The sequence below is a fragment of the Notechis scutatus genome, chromosome 5 (genome assembly GCF_049901735.1).
Source record: "Notechis scutatus isolate UNSWTSFEM ecotype Mainland chromosome 5, rNotScu1.2, whole genome shotgun sequence".
In the NCBI taxonomy this organism is placed as follows: domain Eukaryota; kingdom Metazoa; phylum Chordata; class Lepidosauria; order Squamata; family Elapidae; genus Notechis; species Notechis scutatus.
The window spans coordinates 38,407,646-38,428,927 of NC_142013.1; the positions used below are offsets into that span (position 1 = coordinate 38,407,646).

General features: G+C 34.3%; 1 protein-coding gene across 1 annotated transcript in view; it reads left to right on the plus strand.

The window, feature by feature from the left end:
• The window catches only part of EPHA6 (EPH receptor A6), a 415,605-nt gene that overhangs the window by 345,046 nt on the left and 49,277 nt on the right, over positions 1-21,282 (plus strand). Inside the window, exon 13 of the mRNA XM_026664024.2 lies at positions 13,382-13,443. Within this exon, the coding sequence (XP_026519809.2) occupies positions 13,382-13,443 (62 nt within the window). The remainder of the gene's footprint in view (positions 1-13,381; positions 13,444-21,282) is intronic.

Consider the following 21,282-nt stretch of genomic DNA (forward strand, 5'->3'; position numbering starts at 1 on the left):
AGATAGATAGATAGATAGATAGATAGATAGATAGATAGATAGATAGATAGATAATGGATGAATGGATGGAATGGTATGGTCAGATGATGTTAAACTTTATGATTATGTCATTAGCAATTCAAATTACTGTCCCAATTACCATTATTAAGTGACTTGTTTACATTGGCAGTAACTGAAAACAGTTTAAAGGTGATGCAGTTATCTTCATTATCCCTAATATCACAACATGAGAATAAAAGAAACTGGCTAGAAAAGCAAAAACATCTCCCTGATTCCATACAAAAGGGAAATAAAATAAACTGCTTATACCCAATGGTGGGATGCTGCAGGTTTAACAACTAGTTTGGTGAGCACGTGCAGTGCTGAAAATGGAGCATTTAGAAGCTCAGCTGCTTACTTTCCAAATCAGCAACGGTAAGTAGTGAGTGGGAGGGAATCAGCTGTGCCATGCAATTGAGTTGAGCTACAGAGCAGGAAATAAAGGACAGGATAGGGCAGGGACAAGTGGGTGGGGTGAGCTGATTGTTGGAAATACCTGTTCAAAACTGGTCACTGTTTTCAAATTAGCAACAATCCTCATATATTTTCATATTCATTGAGTACAAGAATTATAGAAAATGCAGTGGTTCTGTTAGTCAATTCACTAAGGTGCATTAATGAAACAAGGACAATGCATATGAAATTATTTGTAGTCAGATATGTGATTATTTAATATGAAGGATTCTTTGTTGCGTCTGTATTATGTGGATTTTTCTGTAAAGATAATAGCAATGGCAATAGCACATAAGACTTCTTGATAGATGTCTGAGCCACCCTCGAACCCCATGAAGATCGAAGTCCTGGCTCTGCACAGAATTAGCCTGCAATACAACATTCTAACCACTGTGCCATGAAAGGCACTTCCTTAAAATGTGGGATTTAATACACAGTAGAAAGATCTAATTGTCCTGTTCTTGACAGCTTCCAAGAATTGCTTCCTTGCTAGTTACAGTCAAGTGAATCAGCCTATATAAGTGTGTTTAACCCACCATTCGAATGAAACAATACTCCATTTAATTTGATATGCAAGTAAAGTGTCAAGCCCGAAATTGTCATAAGTGTAGCCATTTTAGTTTGTCTTAGTATATATTCTTTTTCTTATTTTCCCTGTGGTTGTCATGGCGGGGGGGAGTTTATCGGGCTTGACACATTCCTAAGGTGGGATGAGTGGAGATAAAGAGAGTGTTATGGCTGATCTTCTTTCCCATGGGAAATGAGCTGTCCGGGCTTGGGGCCCTGGAGGTGGAGATTTATGACATCAAGCAACGTCGTAATACTTCTATTGAAGAATGTGATTTATGGGGGTTGTTTCTAACTTCTAATATTGTGGGGTAATTCCAGGTTGGGTCAGATCCGGAATTACCATGGACTTTGCCAATTTGATGTTTTCCTAAATAAAAGAAATCTTTTTGAAGATGGACTTTGTTATTTTTCTTTTAACATGGATTTCATTACTTGGAAACCTGACATAATGTTATTAAACAAAAAAAAAGCACAATGCAATCTATTTCTGAATTATGTATATACTTTTTAACTTTTTGAAGGACTCACAATTATAATCATCATTACCAGCATGAGACCTTGGCACAGAGGATGAGCACTGCTTTGTTTCCTGAAGGTCAAACAATACCTATAGGACGTCAAGATCAGGAGTCAATACATATTCTCCAAAGCTCTGCACAGTGCTTTAATTATACTACCTCCTACCCACTCCCCATTCTCCAGCTTGACATCTATAATTGGATCCATAGATGAAGGCCTATTATTATTAATTCACACTGTGTTACCCAGCTAGGAGTTAACTAACACATTTCTATTCAAAATATTAATATCAGAAACAACAACCGTCATTTTATAAAACTCCTGCTTTGGAGGTTCCTGTTAACTGAAAATGATTGAAAATAATTAAACTGAAAATTTATTAAGGTAGATAGATCATCTGGTTCTTGGTACGACAAGAATGAAAGTTGTTCTGTACTCTATTAGACAAGTCACATTTTATTTTTACTTCCCTCTGCACATCAATAAAGTATTTGTTAAAATGCATAAAATTATATTGAAAATAAGGACATTATTAATATTCAATATTAATTCAATATCGGTGGCGCAGTACTGCAAGCTACTTCAGCTGCAGCCAGCTGCCTGCAATTTGGCAGATCGAATCTCACCCGGCTCAAGGTTGTCTCAGACGTCCATTTTTCCGAGGTGGGTAAAATGAGGACCCAGATTGTTGGGGCAATATGCTGACTCTGTAAACCACTTAGAGAATGCTGTAAAGCAGGGGTCCCCAACCACCGGTCCACGGGACTGGTACCGGTCCGTGGAACAAGTCCTACCGGGCCGCTGGTTTGCTGGGCGCCGCCATCTTTTTTGATGAAAAAGTGCTTCCGGTGAGCTTTTCGGTAGAAAGCTCACAGGAAGCACTTTTCATCCACTAAAAGCTCAGCGCTTCGTGAGCTTTTCCGGGTGAAAGCCATTTCTACCTGGAAAAGCTCAAAACCATCTTTGATGCGTGCTTCCGGTGAGGTCACCGGAAGCACTTTTCATCAAAAAAGATGCGCCCAGCTAATGCCGTACCGGGCCGTGCCATAAAAGGTTGGGGATACCGGACGCGGCATAAGAAAGGTTGGGGATCACTGCTGTAAAGCACTATAAAGCAGTATATAAGTCTAATGCTATTGCTATTAATATTCAATATAAAATGTTGTTATGATAGCTATGAAAACGATCTATTTGATTATGTTTTTCATGTGAGATGATCTCCTTCAGTTTTTATATGTAAATATTTTTCTTAAAACTCTTGCACTGCTCATCTGTTAAGATTTAACTATAAATCAAGAGTGATGCCAGAGAGTTCTGACTACAGGTAGGAAACTTACTTTTTATTATCAGTAATTCATAAATAATATTGGTCCATCCAGAGAAGCCAATTTGCTTTCTCAGAGCTGACTTCCTACAGTAGCAGTAAGGAGCTGTCAATAAGGAAGCTGTTTCATGTCTTTATTAGCCCTGAAAGCAGTAGGAAATTCCCCTTACCCAGATATTTAGTAGTAATAAATAAAGTTCTTAGAAATTATCTAAAAGCCTTGTCAAAATTTTCAAAGAATTTCCAGAGAAAGACTCACTACAATGGAAAAGATTTAAAACTCAGTAAGAAAAGGGGTTAAAAGGACAATTTGAAAACAGTCACATTCCAAGGTTTTAAAAAAGTAACTGTGCAAAAAAGTGCCTGAAAATAGAAAGTGAGCAATTAAAACAAGACTGTATTGTGCACACCTAGAATTATAGTACACTACATCCATTTTAATGAATAGTATTAGTCTGGAGCAAAAAAAAATGGGTCAGAAACTTATATATCCTACCAAGTGTCAGTTAGCAACTCTCTGCAGTTTCTGGAAAGTTTCCTGACCATGAAAAGAACAGATCCAGAAATCAGCAGGAATGCAAAAATGGGAACTCTATGCCAGAGGAAGAATTTTGAGGAATCCAATGGCCTGGGGAGTGTTGCCTTACTTCACTATTTAAAACAAGGCCAAAGACACTAAGTTACTGAACAGTTTGACACTTTGTATTTTCATTCTTATTATCATTCTATTGTTCAATTTCTATCAAAATGGTTCTCTTAAAAGTTATGATTATTATTTTATTTTTAAACAACCTTTTCAAAATGACATGCTTCAGAGTAACATTTAATAGTTTAATATTCTTATTTTTAAGATAGCTAGGAATATAATCCATCAAAAACAGGTTGGTTGGTTGGTTGGTTGGTTGGTTGGCTGGCTGGCTGGCTGGCTTTTTTAAGTGGAAGAGCAAAGTATATGCTAAAATTTATATCAATAAAATTAGATTTATTTTCAATTAATAATTTTAGGCTGAATTGTTTCAGTAGTGTAATCTGATGCATAATTACTTGTAAATAATCCCACTGAAGTAAGGATTTTCAGTAAGGATTAACTATTACTAAATTTTCTTAATGCTGAAACCTATCATAGGTTCAAAAGAATACATGTGGGGATGAAAATTGTAAAATTAAAATGCATGTCTATTTCATTTTGATACTTTTTCAGCTTCCTTTTGGCATCTACTAGAATCATATGGTTTTCCCATTAATTGCGTCTTAGCAATGCTAACTGAGAATTTTAGGAACTATAGTTCCAACACATTTAGACAATAACTTGTTGGCAAAACTTGGATTGTATTCATGCATAAAGTTTTCAGTATTAATGATTCAGGCATAGTTCTTTGTTGTCATCTTGTCCATTGCTCATGTACTAAATCTACTCATATTACAGCTATATCAATTCATCTATTCATCCATTTGCACTGCAGAGAAATATAAATAAGTTAGCAAAATAAATAAGAAGAGTGGAAATAGAGCACATCAAGCTGCAAAGGAAGAAGGGCATCACTGGCTCTAAACAGGGGTGTCAAACTCACATCATCACAGCAGCATCACGTGATGTATCAGGACATTTTTCCCCTTTGCTAAACTGGGCGGGGGCAGGGCCAGCACAGGGCTGCGAGTTTGACACCCCTGCTATAGAGTAAATACTTATTTTTAGCTTACAGTTTGTTGCAAGGAATATGGTATCCTGTTTCCCCCATCTTCTACATCCTATTTTATCTGTCTAGGCAATCCTTATTTATAAAGTTATTTGGCATTTTCACAATTTATGCATATCATTCATACTATCTGAAATATTTTGCAATGGTTACTCTTTCTGTCTTAACAATTCTCTTCAAAATTTTATTTGTAAATATTGGCAAATCTAGTAAATCCAATCTACAAAGCAACTTTCACCCAACAATCCAAAGTAACATAAATATACAATTTATTTTCCAGAAAATTAAAAAAAAAAAACCTGCTCCTGTTCACAGAATGAGCAGAGAAACGTAAAGAGGATTGTCACTGTTATCCATGTTAACATTGTATATAATAAGTACAAAATCATACATGTATTGTATTTTCATTTTGCCACCTCTAATTTTTTTGCTCTGAGGATTTTAGTTTTTTCAATATTTATGACTTTCCATTGGCCAAATGCTGACATAGTATTAGTTCAGATTTTTTAATGATCTATATGGCTTCCTTTGCTTTGGTGGTTCCTTTAAGTATTCTTACCACATGGATAAAGTACTAAATATATTCAAACCATATTGTATACTTTCAGTAAAAGATTTTGATGCTCACTGGCATTGGCATTAACTCTGTTGCCTTAATCTTATTCCCTATATCCCATCAGTTTTCAATTAACCTTTCTTTCCTTTTCTTTTAAGTCTAAAGAAGATTAAATGGTTCTTGGAAACAGACCAAAGACCAATTGATTTACACTTGTCCTGCTAATGAGGACTCAGGTGTGGTAGTTTTTAATGTAATTTCAGCAGCTTTCTTGGCAGTAGCCAATTCACTATTATCCATTCAAGATAGTATCACATACTGTGTGTTGATGTATTACTCATAGGGAAGCAAATTGTATATAAAAATTGGCACCTTTGTGCAACATGACTCAAATAAAATATAGTAGACAGTCTCTCTGGTTTTTTTTCATGCTGTAGAAGAAAGGTTTTTCTGAGATGGGTTCATCTCCTATTAACTTCTTAACATTTCCACCATCTTTTTGTAACAGAATGGAAGACCTTTGCTTTTGCCCTCTTCTGAAATATTTCTTTATTTCCCAGTCTAGCCTCTTACTTCCTGATAATCTTTCATCAAAGAGTTAACCAGATCCAATCTTGCTTAGTATGCAAGATCGGCCAAGACAGATAGGTAATGTCTCTTGGCTGAGGTTCCTTGCTATAGAGATGACCATTTTATTGATATAGTTTACACAGTAATATGTGATATATTACAATACCTAAATAACAGACACAGTAGCATAAACAGTACAGTGGTTATCACAATTATTCACTGTCAGTAATAACTTTATCAAGACATAGTATCTTGATATCATAACAAGGCTGGCTCCAAGTTTGAAAACATTCTATGACAGACTCTCTTACATATTTATAGCCTATTTGTGAGTGTTTCAGAAACACTTCAATTGAGATGGAAGGCCATACAAATCAAATGAATAAATAATGTGACAAGCTTACTTGATAGAAATAGCATTTAGTGTTGAGGCATCAAACTATGTCTAACCCTTTTAATTAACTATAGTGACATCAATATAATCTGTATTATTGTAGGAGATCATTGTGAATATTTAAATGAAATTTAGTACTACTCAGAAAGCCAGACTTGAATTTGTTTAAGTGACATTTAGGACAGCATTGGCAATAGATCTGGATATCAGTTAAACTTTTACTACTCTGAGCAAGAAAACTCGAAATTATTTTGATCTTGACCTTTTTCTATAAGGAAGACAAAAGTACTTTGCATAGACAGCTATACCCTAGCTGGGATATTAAATCATAGTTTAGCCAAGCTATCTGATTCTAACACTATTATATGGTTTTCTTTAGCTGCTAGAATGTCAACAAGGAGTTATGGAAAAATGAGGCAAGATCATTATATTGTTAATAGAAGTGCAAGCCATCTGCTAAGTCTGTTTGAAAAGACTGCAGGGTACGTATATGGTTAGCTACAAACAGAAACCTATCTTAAAGTTTTCCAGAGAGCCAGGCTTCAATCTTCACATCTTCAACTGAGTCTTCAGTCTGATCTTCTGATATTTTAAATGCACTGTATAAGAGGTAGCTTGCAAGGAAAAATCTGGAAGAACTTGTTTCTGAAAGTAGAGAAAGATGAAGTAGGTTTATACCTTTAGACCAAATAAATTCTAAAATGTTTTAGAAGATGTTTAGAAAGTATTATTAGAAGACAATATCCTATCCCAATCATTCTCCCAATCTTACTATTTCTTCCATACACTAACAGACTGAGTATAGTAATTATAACTGGAATAGGCAATCTGTAGCCCTCAATCTGTTTCTAATATTCCTCATCAACCTTTTCTTCCTAATAGTTTTGGAATTATAGTTCAATAATGTCTGAAGTACTATGAATTGCCTATTTTATGGAAGACGCGACCCCTATAAACAGATTCCATACAGCCAAGAATGCATGTGGTTAAAAATGGAATGACTAAAGGGACTTCCGGTTTGGGTCTCTTCAGTGACAGACCAAAATCCGTGATCATACATGGTTTCGATCTGTGCTCACCGCTGGAGCACCCCGATCCTTTGGATTCGGGGCTGAAGTCACCCCGTAGAGGTGGTGAAAAGGGGGGTGATTGCTACCCGAGTGGAGGGGAGCTGCATGTCTCCTTCTTGGCTGGTTTAAACTCCCTTCCCCGAAGGCGGTTGCAGCGGTGGTCAGAAATGGCCACCTCAAAGAAGAACCTGATTGGATAAGATTGTGCAAGGAGGAAGACAAAGAGGAAAGCAGGACAGACTGGGATAAACAACAGAGAACATCTAAGCAAGGTACCCTGAATTTAAAACTACCAAGAGGGATACTTATGAAAGAAAATCTTTAAGCGGCGAAGGAGAGAGAAAAGGAGGTTAAAAACCCTTTTTTAACCTTTATATTGACAATTGCAAATGGTATGGAAAGAAATTTATATTAATCTATTTTGACACTAATAGGCAACCTTAAGCTGAAATCTAAGTGTCAAAAGGATAATAAATATTTTTTCTTGGTCATTTTAAAGCCCTAAAAAGGAGAAGAGTGGAGGCAAAAGAGTGGGACTTGGAATAATGGAAAAATGGAGTGCCACCTGGAAAAATAAAGAAGATTAACAGTGAAACTTTGAAAAGATTCCCGAGGATACATTGTAACTGAAATCTTATTAAAAGATACAGTAACCCATGGAAAGGAAAAGTAAAGGAAAGAAACAAGAAGGAACAGTCTGGGATCATTTGGTGATTTAAAAAAAAGTTTTTGGCATTGTTTTTTTCTTTCTTTTTCTGTTTTTACTTAAAGTTAATCGGGTGGTTGTTCAAAAGTGTTTAAAGTGCCATCACTCCTGGAGGAATTGAAGATGAGTCTTAAAAAACAGAAAGAAGATGCAGAAAGGGGAGGAAGATCCTTTGGCTTCGTATTTGAATTTTTTGAAATGTAGATCCTGAGCTATGAAAAGCAAAAGGAAAAACTTCAAGAGCAAGAAGAAGGGCAGGACAAAGAAGAAGCCATTTTCAATGATAAAATAATGCAAAGTGTGGTAATAAGGGGAAAAGGGGAAAAGGAGTTAAAAGTTTGAGATCAAAGGGAACAGACAAAAAGAAAAATAGTCTGAAAAAGAAGTATAACAGAAAGGAGAAACAGGAAAGAAAACTACAGAAGGGAAAATTAGAGAGAGGGGGGTATAAAAAAAGGGATAAGAAAAAGGGGGAAGATAGAAAGGGAAAGAACTTATGAGGGACAAAAACAGAAAATAAAGAAAAAGGGGAAACATACTAGGATTAAATGTATTTGCTCAGCTAGAAAACACAGAGACAATGGTTAAATTAAGTTAAAAGTGAGGATTCTGCAAAGGTACAAAAGATAGTGTTGTGACAGTAGAATACTGTAATGAGTTAGAAATGAAATAAGTAAATAATCTATGAGATAAAACTGTATTGTTATGTAATGGTATGTTTATTTATAATTAATGCAATAATAAAGAAGAGAGGGAAACATTGCAATTGTTTCTTAAGATTGATAAAATATTGAAAAGAAATGTGAAAGATTTATAAGGAAATTTATACCAGTTATTAGAATGAATTTGAATAATTATTTTGCTTATTAATAGTAAATAATTTATAAGATAAAACTGTATGACTATCCAATGATATGCTTATTAACAGTTAAGTAATAATGAAGAAGGGAGGGAAACATTTCAATTGTTCTCAAAGATTGATAGATATTGAAAAGAAATGTGAAAGATTTACAAGGTTCATACCAGTACTAAAATGATTTTGAATAACTATTTTGTTTACTAATGTTTATATATATATATATATATATATATATATATATATATATATATATATATATATATATTGTTTTTGCTATGTTTTTAGAATTTTTCTTTTTACATTTTCAAGGGGAAGTACCAAGCAGAGTCTGAATGATGAGATCTACATGATATAAAATAGATATAAGAAATTTGAATGTTATAATGTTATAATTTTAGAATGCACAAATTCAATGTTTAATGAAATTTCATATGATAATAACAATAAGATTTAAAGGTATTGCACTTCGATTGGCAATCATAGGGGGAATTTTGCTTCTTAAGAATGTTGGAAGAGAACATATGAAATTGTAAACAAGACAGACAAAAGTATAAGTACAATGAATAAAAAGATATAGAAATTGAATACAATTGAATAAGAAGAAAATGAGATAACCATCAAAGAAAATTAAAAGAAGTAAAGGGAGAAATAGTGAGAAGTTGGAAAAAGAGTAATAAGATATGAAGTTGAATACATAAGATGAATATGCATATGAAATTGTGTCTGTATGGAAATGTGATAACCCGGAATGATGCTGTACTCAAATAAGATGTTTTATTTGTTTTGTTAAAACTCAATAAAACTTTATTTTAAAAAATGGAATGACTAAATGACTAAAAATAGTCATCAGATGATGATAATGATGGATTCTGATAAAATCTATTATATATCACTGATGCTTCCTTGCTTATATTCTGACCAAGGCTTCCTGAGACACCAACAAACACATAAAATCCCAAATCCTTTTATTTTAGTTCAATGTCTGTGAACTATCATCATTCACAGCCCGGAAGGAGTTTCAACTGGTTATAAATAGTCCCAGGAATGTCTGCCAAAGTTCTTCGGAAGAATTCTGATAAGAACGCACCTTATCTGACTTGAAGTGCTGCCAACAACTAAAGTCCCAATTAGTCTTTCAAAACCAAAATGGAGAACAAATTAAACACGGAGCATTCAGAGTCCAAACAACATTGCTTCCTGCAAAGGTTCTCCTACCTTTGCACTTCCTTTATACCTTATGGGAGGGCAATAACCTCCAAGCCTTACTCCCAAGTTGCCCCTTTTGTCTTAGCTGCTCTTGCCTTCTGGCAGCTCTGTGCACACACGCACTGGGAACAGGCTCCCCTTGTTCTTCTGCCTCACTGCTACCAGATTCTGGAGGCTCTGGAGTCACCACATAACTCCCAGATTGTCCTGGTCCCATCTCTGTGTCAGATGCAGGACCCTCATCTGGTCCTCCCAGACTCCTGGACTGGTCTCTATTCTTCCCCACTGTCTGTTTCTGCTGCTGTCTGCACAGGCTGCCGGCAAACCACAACAGCTTAATCCATTCCTTATTTAATTCTATACTGATGTTTCGAACAGATTTCTTTACTAGCTATTCTTATTTCTGCTGTCAAGTAATCCTCCATTTATTTCAATGCAGTAGGCCTTTCTATTGATTAAATAATACCTGAGTTTTGTTTTTTTGCTTGGTTAGTTACCTAAAGTATCTTTCAGTTCACAAATAAAGCTGAAAAATATTTAGTAGGAAATTGCTAGAAGCATAAAATTCCATCAAGGTTAGGTTTTGACAGGCCATATTATATATATCTATTTATATTTCTGGGCAGATGTAATGAAAAATAATAGCAGACAAAATGTAGATACGATTCCTTGAAGAACCTATGTTCTTTATTCTTTTTATTGTTTTATCTGATGTTCATTTCAAACAGAATAGATTCATTCCCACAAATATGTATGTTGTTTTATTATATTGTTTTCAACCCTGCATGTAAGATTATCCATTACAGTAGTTTTGCATATATTATATACTTCTTTGTATTATTAGCATTACCTAAATAACATCTGATGGGATGCCCTGATTAGCATGTAAATTGGACCATTTTTCTATGTTATATTAGAGTAATAGTTTATTCCTGAATACCAATAGTAAAAACTGCTTAAGTAAATAAGGAAAGCAAAATTAGTACCAAAGTGATGTGGATGCTGTCTCAAGCACTGAATGTTAGTGATTCATTTTGTTTAAAATGAAAGACTGTCACTCAGGAATAGAGACCATTCATGAATGCAGAACAACCAAACCAGAATGTCTGAGGTTTAATCCCAGCCTTTTTCACAGAGAAAACTCAGATCTGAGTCATCATCTAGTCTTACTGAGAATATGTTTCCATTGAATTATATCTTAGAATACTACTAATTTTAACACATTAATTATGTTGATATTGTATTATAACTTTTCTTATATATTGCTTTTTCTTTTGGGGTGGATATATATATGTATGTATGTATGTATGTATGTATGTATGTATGTATGTATGTATGGTATTCAGCTTTGTTCGGGTATTTTCCCACGTCATTATAGTTGTGCTTTTAAAGTTGTAGCAACGTTTTGGCAGAATCTCATCTGCCATCATCAGGCTTCTGTATTGTGTTTGTCTGTGAGTCAGACTTTCACAGCCATTTCAGTTTTAAATTTAGGGCTAGCCTACTGCTGTGCCAGAATGGTTTTTTCTTAATCCTGATTGTTTGGGAGTCTTGGTCTGTGTTTATTGGTCTTGGAGTTTGCTGTGTTCTGCTTGATTGGTGTTTCTAATATCTTCTGTCTGTTTTGTGGCTTTTTTTGTGTCTTGATTGGCTGGCAACATTGTCTTCCTGTATTGGAGGCTTTTAGTGCAGCTTGGCTCCAAGTAAATGGACGGCTATCATTTATTAGGAAGCTAGGTTTCATCTGGGTGGCTGGTTGGGGTGTGTTTGAGCTGGAGGTATCGGGGGATCTGTTTGTGCCCAGGTGTTGCCTGGCTTGTGGTGTGGAGATTTTTTTGTTTGTGAGTGCAGGCTTCCAAATGATTGACAGTCTGGTGGAATCATCTCTTCTATTCATGCTTTCAGGTCTTTTTTCAATCTCTATGGCTTCTCTGATAATTCTGTGGCTGGGGTTTTCTATAGTGGCTAGGGTTTTGGTGCCATTGAAGTTGATGCTATGACCTGTGGCTTTCATGTGTTGGACTAGTGAGGAAGTGTGCTTCAGCTTTTTGACTGCATTTTTGTGTTCATCCAGGCGGGTACTTATTCTTCTATTGGTCTGTCCAATGTATGTGGCCGGGCATGATGCACAGGGGACTTCGTATATGCCTTGGTTTTCCAGGTCAATTTTATCTTTGGGGTTTCTAAGGATGGCTGCTATTTTTCTGTCTGTTTTGAAGGCAGTCTTGATGTGATGCCTGTGTAGTATCTTACTGATTTTGTCTGTAGTACCTCTTATGTAGGGCAAGAGATGGAACAAGATAGCATCAGATGAAACTCCAGTAGATTCCTCCCTGATACAGTGGGACATAAGAGATAAAATAGGACATAAGAGGGAAAGCACAGTCAGTCTTGCAACATTCTGTTATTACAATTTTCTCAGTAAGGTGTAGTTCTCATCTTTCTGTGGAATCTATTTATGGTGGTCTGTCCCAAAGAGTTCAATTATTACAACTTACATAGAAATCCTTCTAGCAGACTTTTACGTGCTGTATCCATGATGGGTATGGCTTATACATATTAATCTTTTACTGAAGCTATTGAAACAAAAATGTAGCGTGTTCAGTTTATGTCTTCATTCACTGCTATAACCAAACAATATGTAGTTTGGACATAATAAAATAATGAAGTAATAAGAATAATTTATCAAACTTGTTCGCCACCCAACTCTTAAAGACTGGACAGGTCAAATCAATTTAAAAAAAAATACAACAAAACATTAAAAACATTAAAAAAATAAAGTGCAAAAATGATAAGTGCAGTGAAGCGAGGAGTCTCACTCTTCCTCACCAAAGGCTGGGTGAAGAGTCTTCAGAGGGCTTCTGAACAAGAGCAGACTGAAAGCCATCCAGAAGTTAGAGGGAATCTTGTTTTAGAGGGCAGGCACCATTACAGAGAAGATACACTCCCAGGGTATCGATTTATGACATTTTTAATCAAAGGAAATCAGAGTTCTTCAACCCTGCAGGATTGAATCAGGAAAATGTTAAGGGAGACATGCAGAACCTCTAGTAATCAGGCTCTATATCATGTAGGGCTTTATAGGTAAGTACCAGCACTTTCAATTGCACCCAGAGCAAACCAGTGACAGTGCAGCTTACAAAGCAGAGATGTGACACGGGCATATCAAAGGCATTTCCACTGCTGCTTGTTCCACTACATACTGGGCCAATGAAAGCTTCAGGGTGGTCTTCAAGGACAGCCTCATGTGGAGGATATACTATTTTGTACTTTGCAGAGCATCTTTGCTACAGAAAAGGATTGGAAAATAATATATTTTAGCAACAAAAAATATATTTTAGCAGCACAACTAATCTTTTCACAATAGCTGGAAATATAACAAATATAATCCTAATACATTGTTTTGGTATTTTTTCAGGTAGACCACTCATGATAGTGGTTGAATACATGGAGAATGGATCCCTTGACTCCTTTCTACGGGTGAGGTATCATTTTCTCAGGACATCTGAATAAGAATCCATTCTAAGAAAAGGTTTTAAATCATTTATCCTATTAATTTTTCCCTAATGTTATTCATAGATTTTTACTAGAAGATTGCTTAAGGTAAATATCTTAGGTACAGTAATATAAAAGTACAGCCAGAAAGAATATTTAAACTTAAGAATATAATTGATTCTTTATACAAATTACATTTCTATATTTAGGCAAATGTATTTTAAATGTTGCTAGTATGAAACAAAAAGACAATTGAAATATGAATTCCTTGCCATATGGCAACTGCTCATTTTACTCATTCATTTGAAAAGATGTTTTCTCAGTGGGGCTCTTTTCACTTTGGAAGTGTAGTATAGGTTAGTAGTTGATTTATAATTATTAACGGTTATTTGTGCTTAAATAAATTGAATTAGCAACCACTGAAGTGACTTGATGATCTAATCTTATTTCACTTAAAATCAGTTGTAAATAAATGTAGGGAGCATAAAAAGAAAATTGGAACAAAGTTTTCAATTAATAACATGTGCACAGCCAGTGATGAATTCCCAATATTTAATATATTCATAAGTAATACAGAAAATAGTTTGTTCTATTGACATGTTGCCATAATAAAAAAGATATCTGACATGCAATTCTTATACTGCCCCCCTTCTGCTGTTACAAATGCTTTAAAAACTTACTAAAATATACCAGCTACTTAATTTAAATCACAATAGCTATCTTCATAGTGCCAGAAGTTGTTTTTAGTTCACTTATATCTAATTTAGAATCTGTATGTCATGAACTCATGGGAAATGATTCATAAAAGTCTTTTGTTCATGATAGTTAAAAAAAAGAGTCAGAAAGAGATAAAGGAAGTTTTTTGGGCTATGTGATTGGGTTGGATTAATAGCTTTTGTTCTTAAACTGAACAAAAGAAATTGCCAACAGATTAATGACCCTAAAAAGATTTTCCAGGTTTCCTTTTGATTACAAAGGAGGCTTCAAGTAAGTGCCACCTATGGGATGTGTGCCATGAAAAGAAAAAAGGTTGAATGTCTGCCTTTCATTTAACCAAGCTCAGAGCTATGGAAATGGAAAGTGTGAAGGGGCAAAATCTTAGTTTGGAAGGCTATTTGTTAGTTCTTTTTATTATCTTGTTTCTTCCTTTTGGTTTCTGAACATAAAGTATCTCGGAAGCCTCCTGCCTCCTGCTGAAGTAGGATCCCTCTTCCTAATTAGATATGCCTGCCATTCACTTACTGAATGGGCATAAGGTCAGTTTTGACTGAAAAAGGGAGCTGTTTCCTACAAATATTGTTTATGACCTCTGGACCATAAAGCTAAAATAGGGGAAATGTTTAAAGTCATATAATAAAGACAAAATGAAAAAGTGGAGACAAAATAGAATTGAGTCAACAATATGGTTTAGCAAGAGTTATATATTCATCACTACACTCATAACAGCCTTCAAGCAACAGACCTTGCGTGAAATGGACCACTCTATTCCAATTAATTTGCATAATGATATTATGCAAATGACGCACATTGATTAAAATGAGGTTATGTGGCATTTCTATAATGATGAAATTACACGAATAACACAAAATGACATGGATGGTGTACACTCTGGCCTAGTGAAAATTTGTAAATAACAAACATCTGCCTAAATTAGTCTATAAAGATTAGAAACAGTCAAAAATTATATATTGGTGATTGGTAGAGCATAATCCTGATATTTTCCATCAGAATTGAGGAGAAAAGGTCTGCTTGAATATCTGTGAGTGTATGCTCATCCAAATAGTCTCTATTGGTAACAGTTCATGCATGGCTTATATACAAGGTTTCCACAAGACACTAAACTAAACTAACAAACCAGGTTATTTAGCATTTTATGTACATTAAGTGTAAATATTAAGCATCTCTTTTGTCCATTCTTCTGCAGTTGGTACATGCTTCAGTCTTCAATATTTCGCAGAAGAAATACTTGCAGTGCCTAAAATACATGCAATGTTATCATACTAGGGTATTTGTTTTGTAGATATGTAAAATTAAGACAAATTAATATGTGTGAACAAGTTTAATGGATTTTGAAATGGAGGGGGCTGCTGTTATTCTTTGATATAGGTATGTCATCAAGCTTTTTATGTCAAAATATAAAACTGAAATAGCTACACTGCAGATATATTAAAATAGCAAATCTCCTTTTGGGGATATATACAGTATATTAAAGCAAGGTATCTTGAACTATTTACCAAACTTCAAGAAAGCTTGAGAAGGAAAGGTGAAAAATAGTTATCTATGAAGCAGAAAAGTTAGGATATATGGCTGTACATATGTGTACAATGGAGCAGCTCTTCTATAATTCCCAGTATAGCATTGCTATTAACCTCATCTTCCTGACAGCTAGAGGTTACACACTTAAGTAGAAGCCCTGTGCTAAATAACAGTTGAGAAAGAAGAGACTTCCATAAAATGAAGCCATAAAGTGAGTGCTCTAAATCCATCTAAGTTAGCTTCTCTACCTTAGATTGGATGAAGAGGTTAACATGATGCTGCAAAGCGTAATAGTCAGTTTTATTTGTCAGTTACAAAGGTACTTAAAAAATAGAGCCTGTCTCTATCTCTTTTTTCCCCTTAATACATACACAACAAAATGTTTGATTTCTCCCTCCTTATTTTTATTCACTTCGTTTCCTTCTTTTGTTATTTTTAAATTATAAAAGAAGAAACAAAGCTGAAAAAAGAAACAAGAACACCCAAGACTTATTTTTGCAGACCTCAAGAAACTTAAGCCATGATCCTTTACAGTTATCCATAGCCGATCTGTATTATCAATTCTGCAAACCACCAAATAATTGGAGGCAGGTGTTCATCTTTCTGATGCTGAACACAAGTCAATATATCTATTTTCTTTGCTCGGAACTGAAAATATTAAATCTCAAAGCAAAGTCAATACATATAAGCCTTCTTAACAATATGAACAATATATATAAATAAAGCATTAATTTCACAGCATTTTCAACAATATAAATAAAATGAATTCATTTCTGTACTTCTTGTCGAAAAAAATGTAATCTAAATATCCATGACAATGGTTAGCAGATTTGTGTTGGTTTGTTTATGATTTCTTGTTTGGCCTTGGTTTTAGTTTTGGGTCTGGTTTTGGATGATGATGATGATGATGATGATAATGATTATTTTAAACAATTTGTCTTTTTCTTCAAAAATTTAAACACCTCAATATAAGTGTCTTAGCTTGCTTTGTTGGGTTTTTGCCCTGTCATACAAATTTAGAAATACAATACAAATTTTGCCATTGTTTAAATGGTGTTTTCATAGTCAATATTAGTACTAATCTGAAATAACAATAACATTCTGGATAACACATTAATCTTAATCGCTGAAATTCTACCCAGCAATAACAATTGAATTTTGCCTACTTTATTAAATCCTTAATTTCCTTTCATATCTTGGTATTTTTAATTCCAGGTAATTATAATGGAATTTGTAACCAGATCTTTCCTATAGTAATTATTTTTGAAATTAAAAAAAGCTTTGATTGTGATACTAGTAGTGAAACCATTGGACTTATCCCACCTTTTAAAAAAAAGTATAGAATTTTTCTAACAATATGTCTCTTCAGATTCTTGCCTTTTTTTTTTTCTCTGTATCATAAATCTCTGTGGAGCCCATTGGCTTAGCCTGGTACTTCTATAGTTGATACGTTTCTATTAGACAATGTTTTTTGTTTTATCCATAATAGACAGTTTGCTCCATAATATAATCTGACTGGAAGAAAACTAATCCAGTTCTCTCTTTTCCATCTTGCAAAAGTTTGAATGATACTCTTTTTTTTTCTATTCCATGTAAATATATTAATTGTTCTACAATTTTTTTATCTGGGATTTGAATTAGTGCCATTTCAAATAAGAAGTGTATACAGAGTAATATTTACATTTCTATTGTCATTGTAGCTCCCAGCCAGGAAAGTTTTAAGCTTTTCCACCTTTCTTGTTTTATCTCTTTCTGTAGTTTATTGTAATTATTTCAAAATATGTCTTTGTTGCATCCTGTCAAGTCCTAAATGTTTCACTACATCTTTTGTTATTTCATACCGAGATTCTTTTTACATAGAATGTTCTTCTGTAAAAGATAAATGCCTTGCTATTATCTTTGTTTTTTTTTCATTGATTATATTTGGAAAAGCAATGAAAATCTTTGAGTAATTTCATCCACAGCTATGGATTCATAATATGGTTTCATGATTATGAATATTGTATCTGCGTAACATTTCATCTTGTATTCCTTAATTTTGATGCCAATTATTTGTTTCTTTGTTTATTGGATCTTGTTGGCCAAAACTACCACAACTTTTACCAATAGTAGAGGATAGAGAGCTGGCATTCTTGTTTTGTACTTAAATAAACTTTGGGGGTGGAATCATAGCGTAGTCACTCCATGGAAAAATTTTAAGGTATCAGATAGTCCTCAATCATAATTGAGCTCAAAATTTCCATTACAGTTTCCAAGACAGTTGCTAAGTGAGTTTATCCCATTTTACAATCTTTCTTGCCACAGTTGTTTAGGTGAACCACTGTAATTGTTAAGTTAGTAACATGATTGTTAAGTGAATCTGGTTTCCCCATTGCCTTTGTTTGTCAGAGGTTGGGAAAGGTGATCACATGACCCCAGGACACTGCAATCATTATAAATATATGTCAGTTGCCAAATGTCTAAATTTTGATCATGTGACCATGGGGATGCTGTAAATGTGAAAAACAATCGTAAGTCACTTTTTCAGTGTCATTGTAACTTAGAACAGTCACTAAAAATGGTTGTAAATCAAGGACTACTTGTAAAACATTTAAACACGAGTCAAAATTAGTTCTAATATGAAAATTGTATTTTGAATATAGAATCAATGTTGGACAGTTTTGGTACACATGGTAACCTCCATTAACAAAAGAAATAATTGTTCTTCTCACTAAATATTTGGACATTCTTGCTTCCTCATATCGCCTGTTTTCAGGGACATAAGCAAGGATGTTGAGGACCCAAGGCAAACCTCTCAGGTAGGGACCACATCCCAGGGTAATTCGTTAGTAAATAGTTTGGCAGCCATATCTGAAGAAACACATTGTTTCTAGTGCTGGAGTCTTCTTCACACAAGCCACTTAAATGGAGGAATAGCAACAACAATAGTAGCTCAGGTACAGTTTGGGGAGTGGCAGAGCCAACAGTCCTGTCAATTACCAGAAATTGATTACAAAAATTGAAACAGGTTTTCTGCATCTCTTTGCTGCCATCTAGTGGCACCATCTAGTCAGTTTCTACTAAGGTTCTCCATTTCTCTGCTTGTCGCATTGTATGCTGCTTAGACAAATGCATTGGTCCTCTATTCATGTTGTGTTTGCAGAAGACATTGGGCAATTATTTTTAAAAGCTGCAGCTTTGACTTGGGATTCATCCCTGTGAGCTCTAAAACTGATGCATGCCTTATCTGACAAAAGTTATAACATTATTTGTAATAACTAGCCCAATTAAGAATTCTAAACAACTCAAAAGCTTGCAGATTCTTTAGATAATTAGTCTAAAAATCATACTGCCAGTTATGATATATGATTTTGAAGACACTCATACTTATATTACTAACCTTAAAGACTGGTAACTGATACTATGTTTTCCAATAAGTTCAGAAAACAAAAAGGTACAGTGTACAATTTTGAAAAAAAATGAAAGTGGTTTAATAGAAGCGTTATTGTTTATATGTGCAAATTCACCCAATTGTCCTGTTGAGCTCATCAAACCTGCCCATGAGATTGTAGAAATAAATGTGGACAACATAATAAACAAGAATGGCGTCATGAGTTTTCTGCCAAGCGCAGTGATAAAATTATTGTTCTCGCTCAATTCTACATTCCAGAGCAGACACAAACATGCTAAATAAGTGTTCAGTTGCTGAAATTTAGAAAACCATGTATTTCTGTGTATATATATATATATATATATATATATATATATATATATATATATATATATATATATATATATATATATATTATGTATGGATATGATCTTAATCAGTGCAAAGTTCAAATTCTGGGCTTCTTTCTCCTGTCTATTTGAGCCAGTGCACATTTGGCTGCTCTTTTTTCAGCCTTGAAGCTTTCAGCCATCTGTTCCTTGTTTACCAAATGGGTATCTTTGGCATGAAAATCAAAATCCCATGCTTCATCAGTTTCAACCATTACATTAGGTTAACATCAATTCTCCCTAATGCTTTGGGTTGTTTTTATATTTGTATTGAAAACCAAGGATAAAGCGTTTTACAAATTACAGAGTAAAGCATTTAGGGAAATAGTTTCATGCCTACATTTTGTGCTGTGACACTTCAGCAGACAGAACCAAAAAATCATGAGCCAAGACATAATAGACCTGGCTACAGAAATCATAGACCCAATATTTCAGCTGTTTTAAGAATTCAGACAATATTTTCCAACAGGCTTGGATCTAAAGTGACCTCCCAGGAACAGCAGAATGAGAAAGGCAGCTGAGCAAACACAACTTCTGCTGTCAAATCATTCTAGACATCAGAATATGTGTGTTATCTATCATATAAGTGAAGTCCCATCCAGCTAAGGACTACTTAATAACCATGCTTGTAACTGACCAGGTGCTGTAACATAAGTGCCTGGTTTCTCAGTCTGGCCCCTGATACCCTTGGCTGGAAATGAAACATCACTAGTAGATTACTTTCTCTTTTAACTGAAATGCTGCCGTGGCCATAATTTGAATGAGAGAGAAAGTAACTGAATTATTGTTGTTTGGTCTGCCAGGTACTTCATGACACTAGGTCATTTGGCAGCTGGAACATCTAACCAGGCAACATCAATTTAGAAATTAAGGATAGATCACTGGGAAAAAAAGCTTCCCTGCCAATCTTGCCTAAATTTTCTACAAATCTTGTCATATTTCAAAAGTTTGATAGGGCAAGTTTTTCCTGGCACAGAAAGAAAAACTATGTATTTCTATCACTTGTTCTGCCAGTATTCAAATGTCTTTTGTATACTGGCAGCTAAGAGAAGGAAAGTATTTCTCACAATAAATTAATGAATTTACTGATGAAGAACTGATACACAGTTATCTTACAACTCATTCAGGAAGCACTAGCTATTGCCACTCATGTATCCATTATCCATATAGGTAAAGCTATTGCCATTCATGTATCCATTATCCATATATCCATATATGCTTAGGATTTCAATTTTTGTCATAAAATTGTCAAAAATGCTTTTCAAATATTGATTAAATATTGATTAAATCAATATTTGGTATTAATTAAATAGGTAAGAAATCAACAAAAGTAACATAATTTAAAATAATAAAAAGAAATGGGTTTCTTACTGAAATTAGTATGTTATAATGTTCCAGTACAATTCATACATTAAACATTTTGAAAACAGTAACCAGATGTTTTACATGTGAACCTGTTTTATGTAAGAATTTTTCATGTACATTTTTCCAGGACACTTATTCGCAAAATAATATGGAAAGAACATCCAGAAATCATAAATATGTATGGGGGGGGGACCACTGGATTGAGTAGATTGATTGTATAGGAAGACAGTTCTGGAATTGATTGATTGATTGATATATTTTATAATGATTGTCTTTACCTATTTTCTTCATATCCTAACATTTAGATCTTTTAAAAATATTGTTTCACTTTTCCAAATAACTAGAAGCATGCAATATCTAAAAGCAGCTGCTTCTGTTTTAGCTTTTAGCTTGTAATGGTACAAAAACATGGCATCTTGCTGTGCACTGACTGATGCTGTCAAG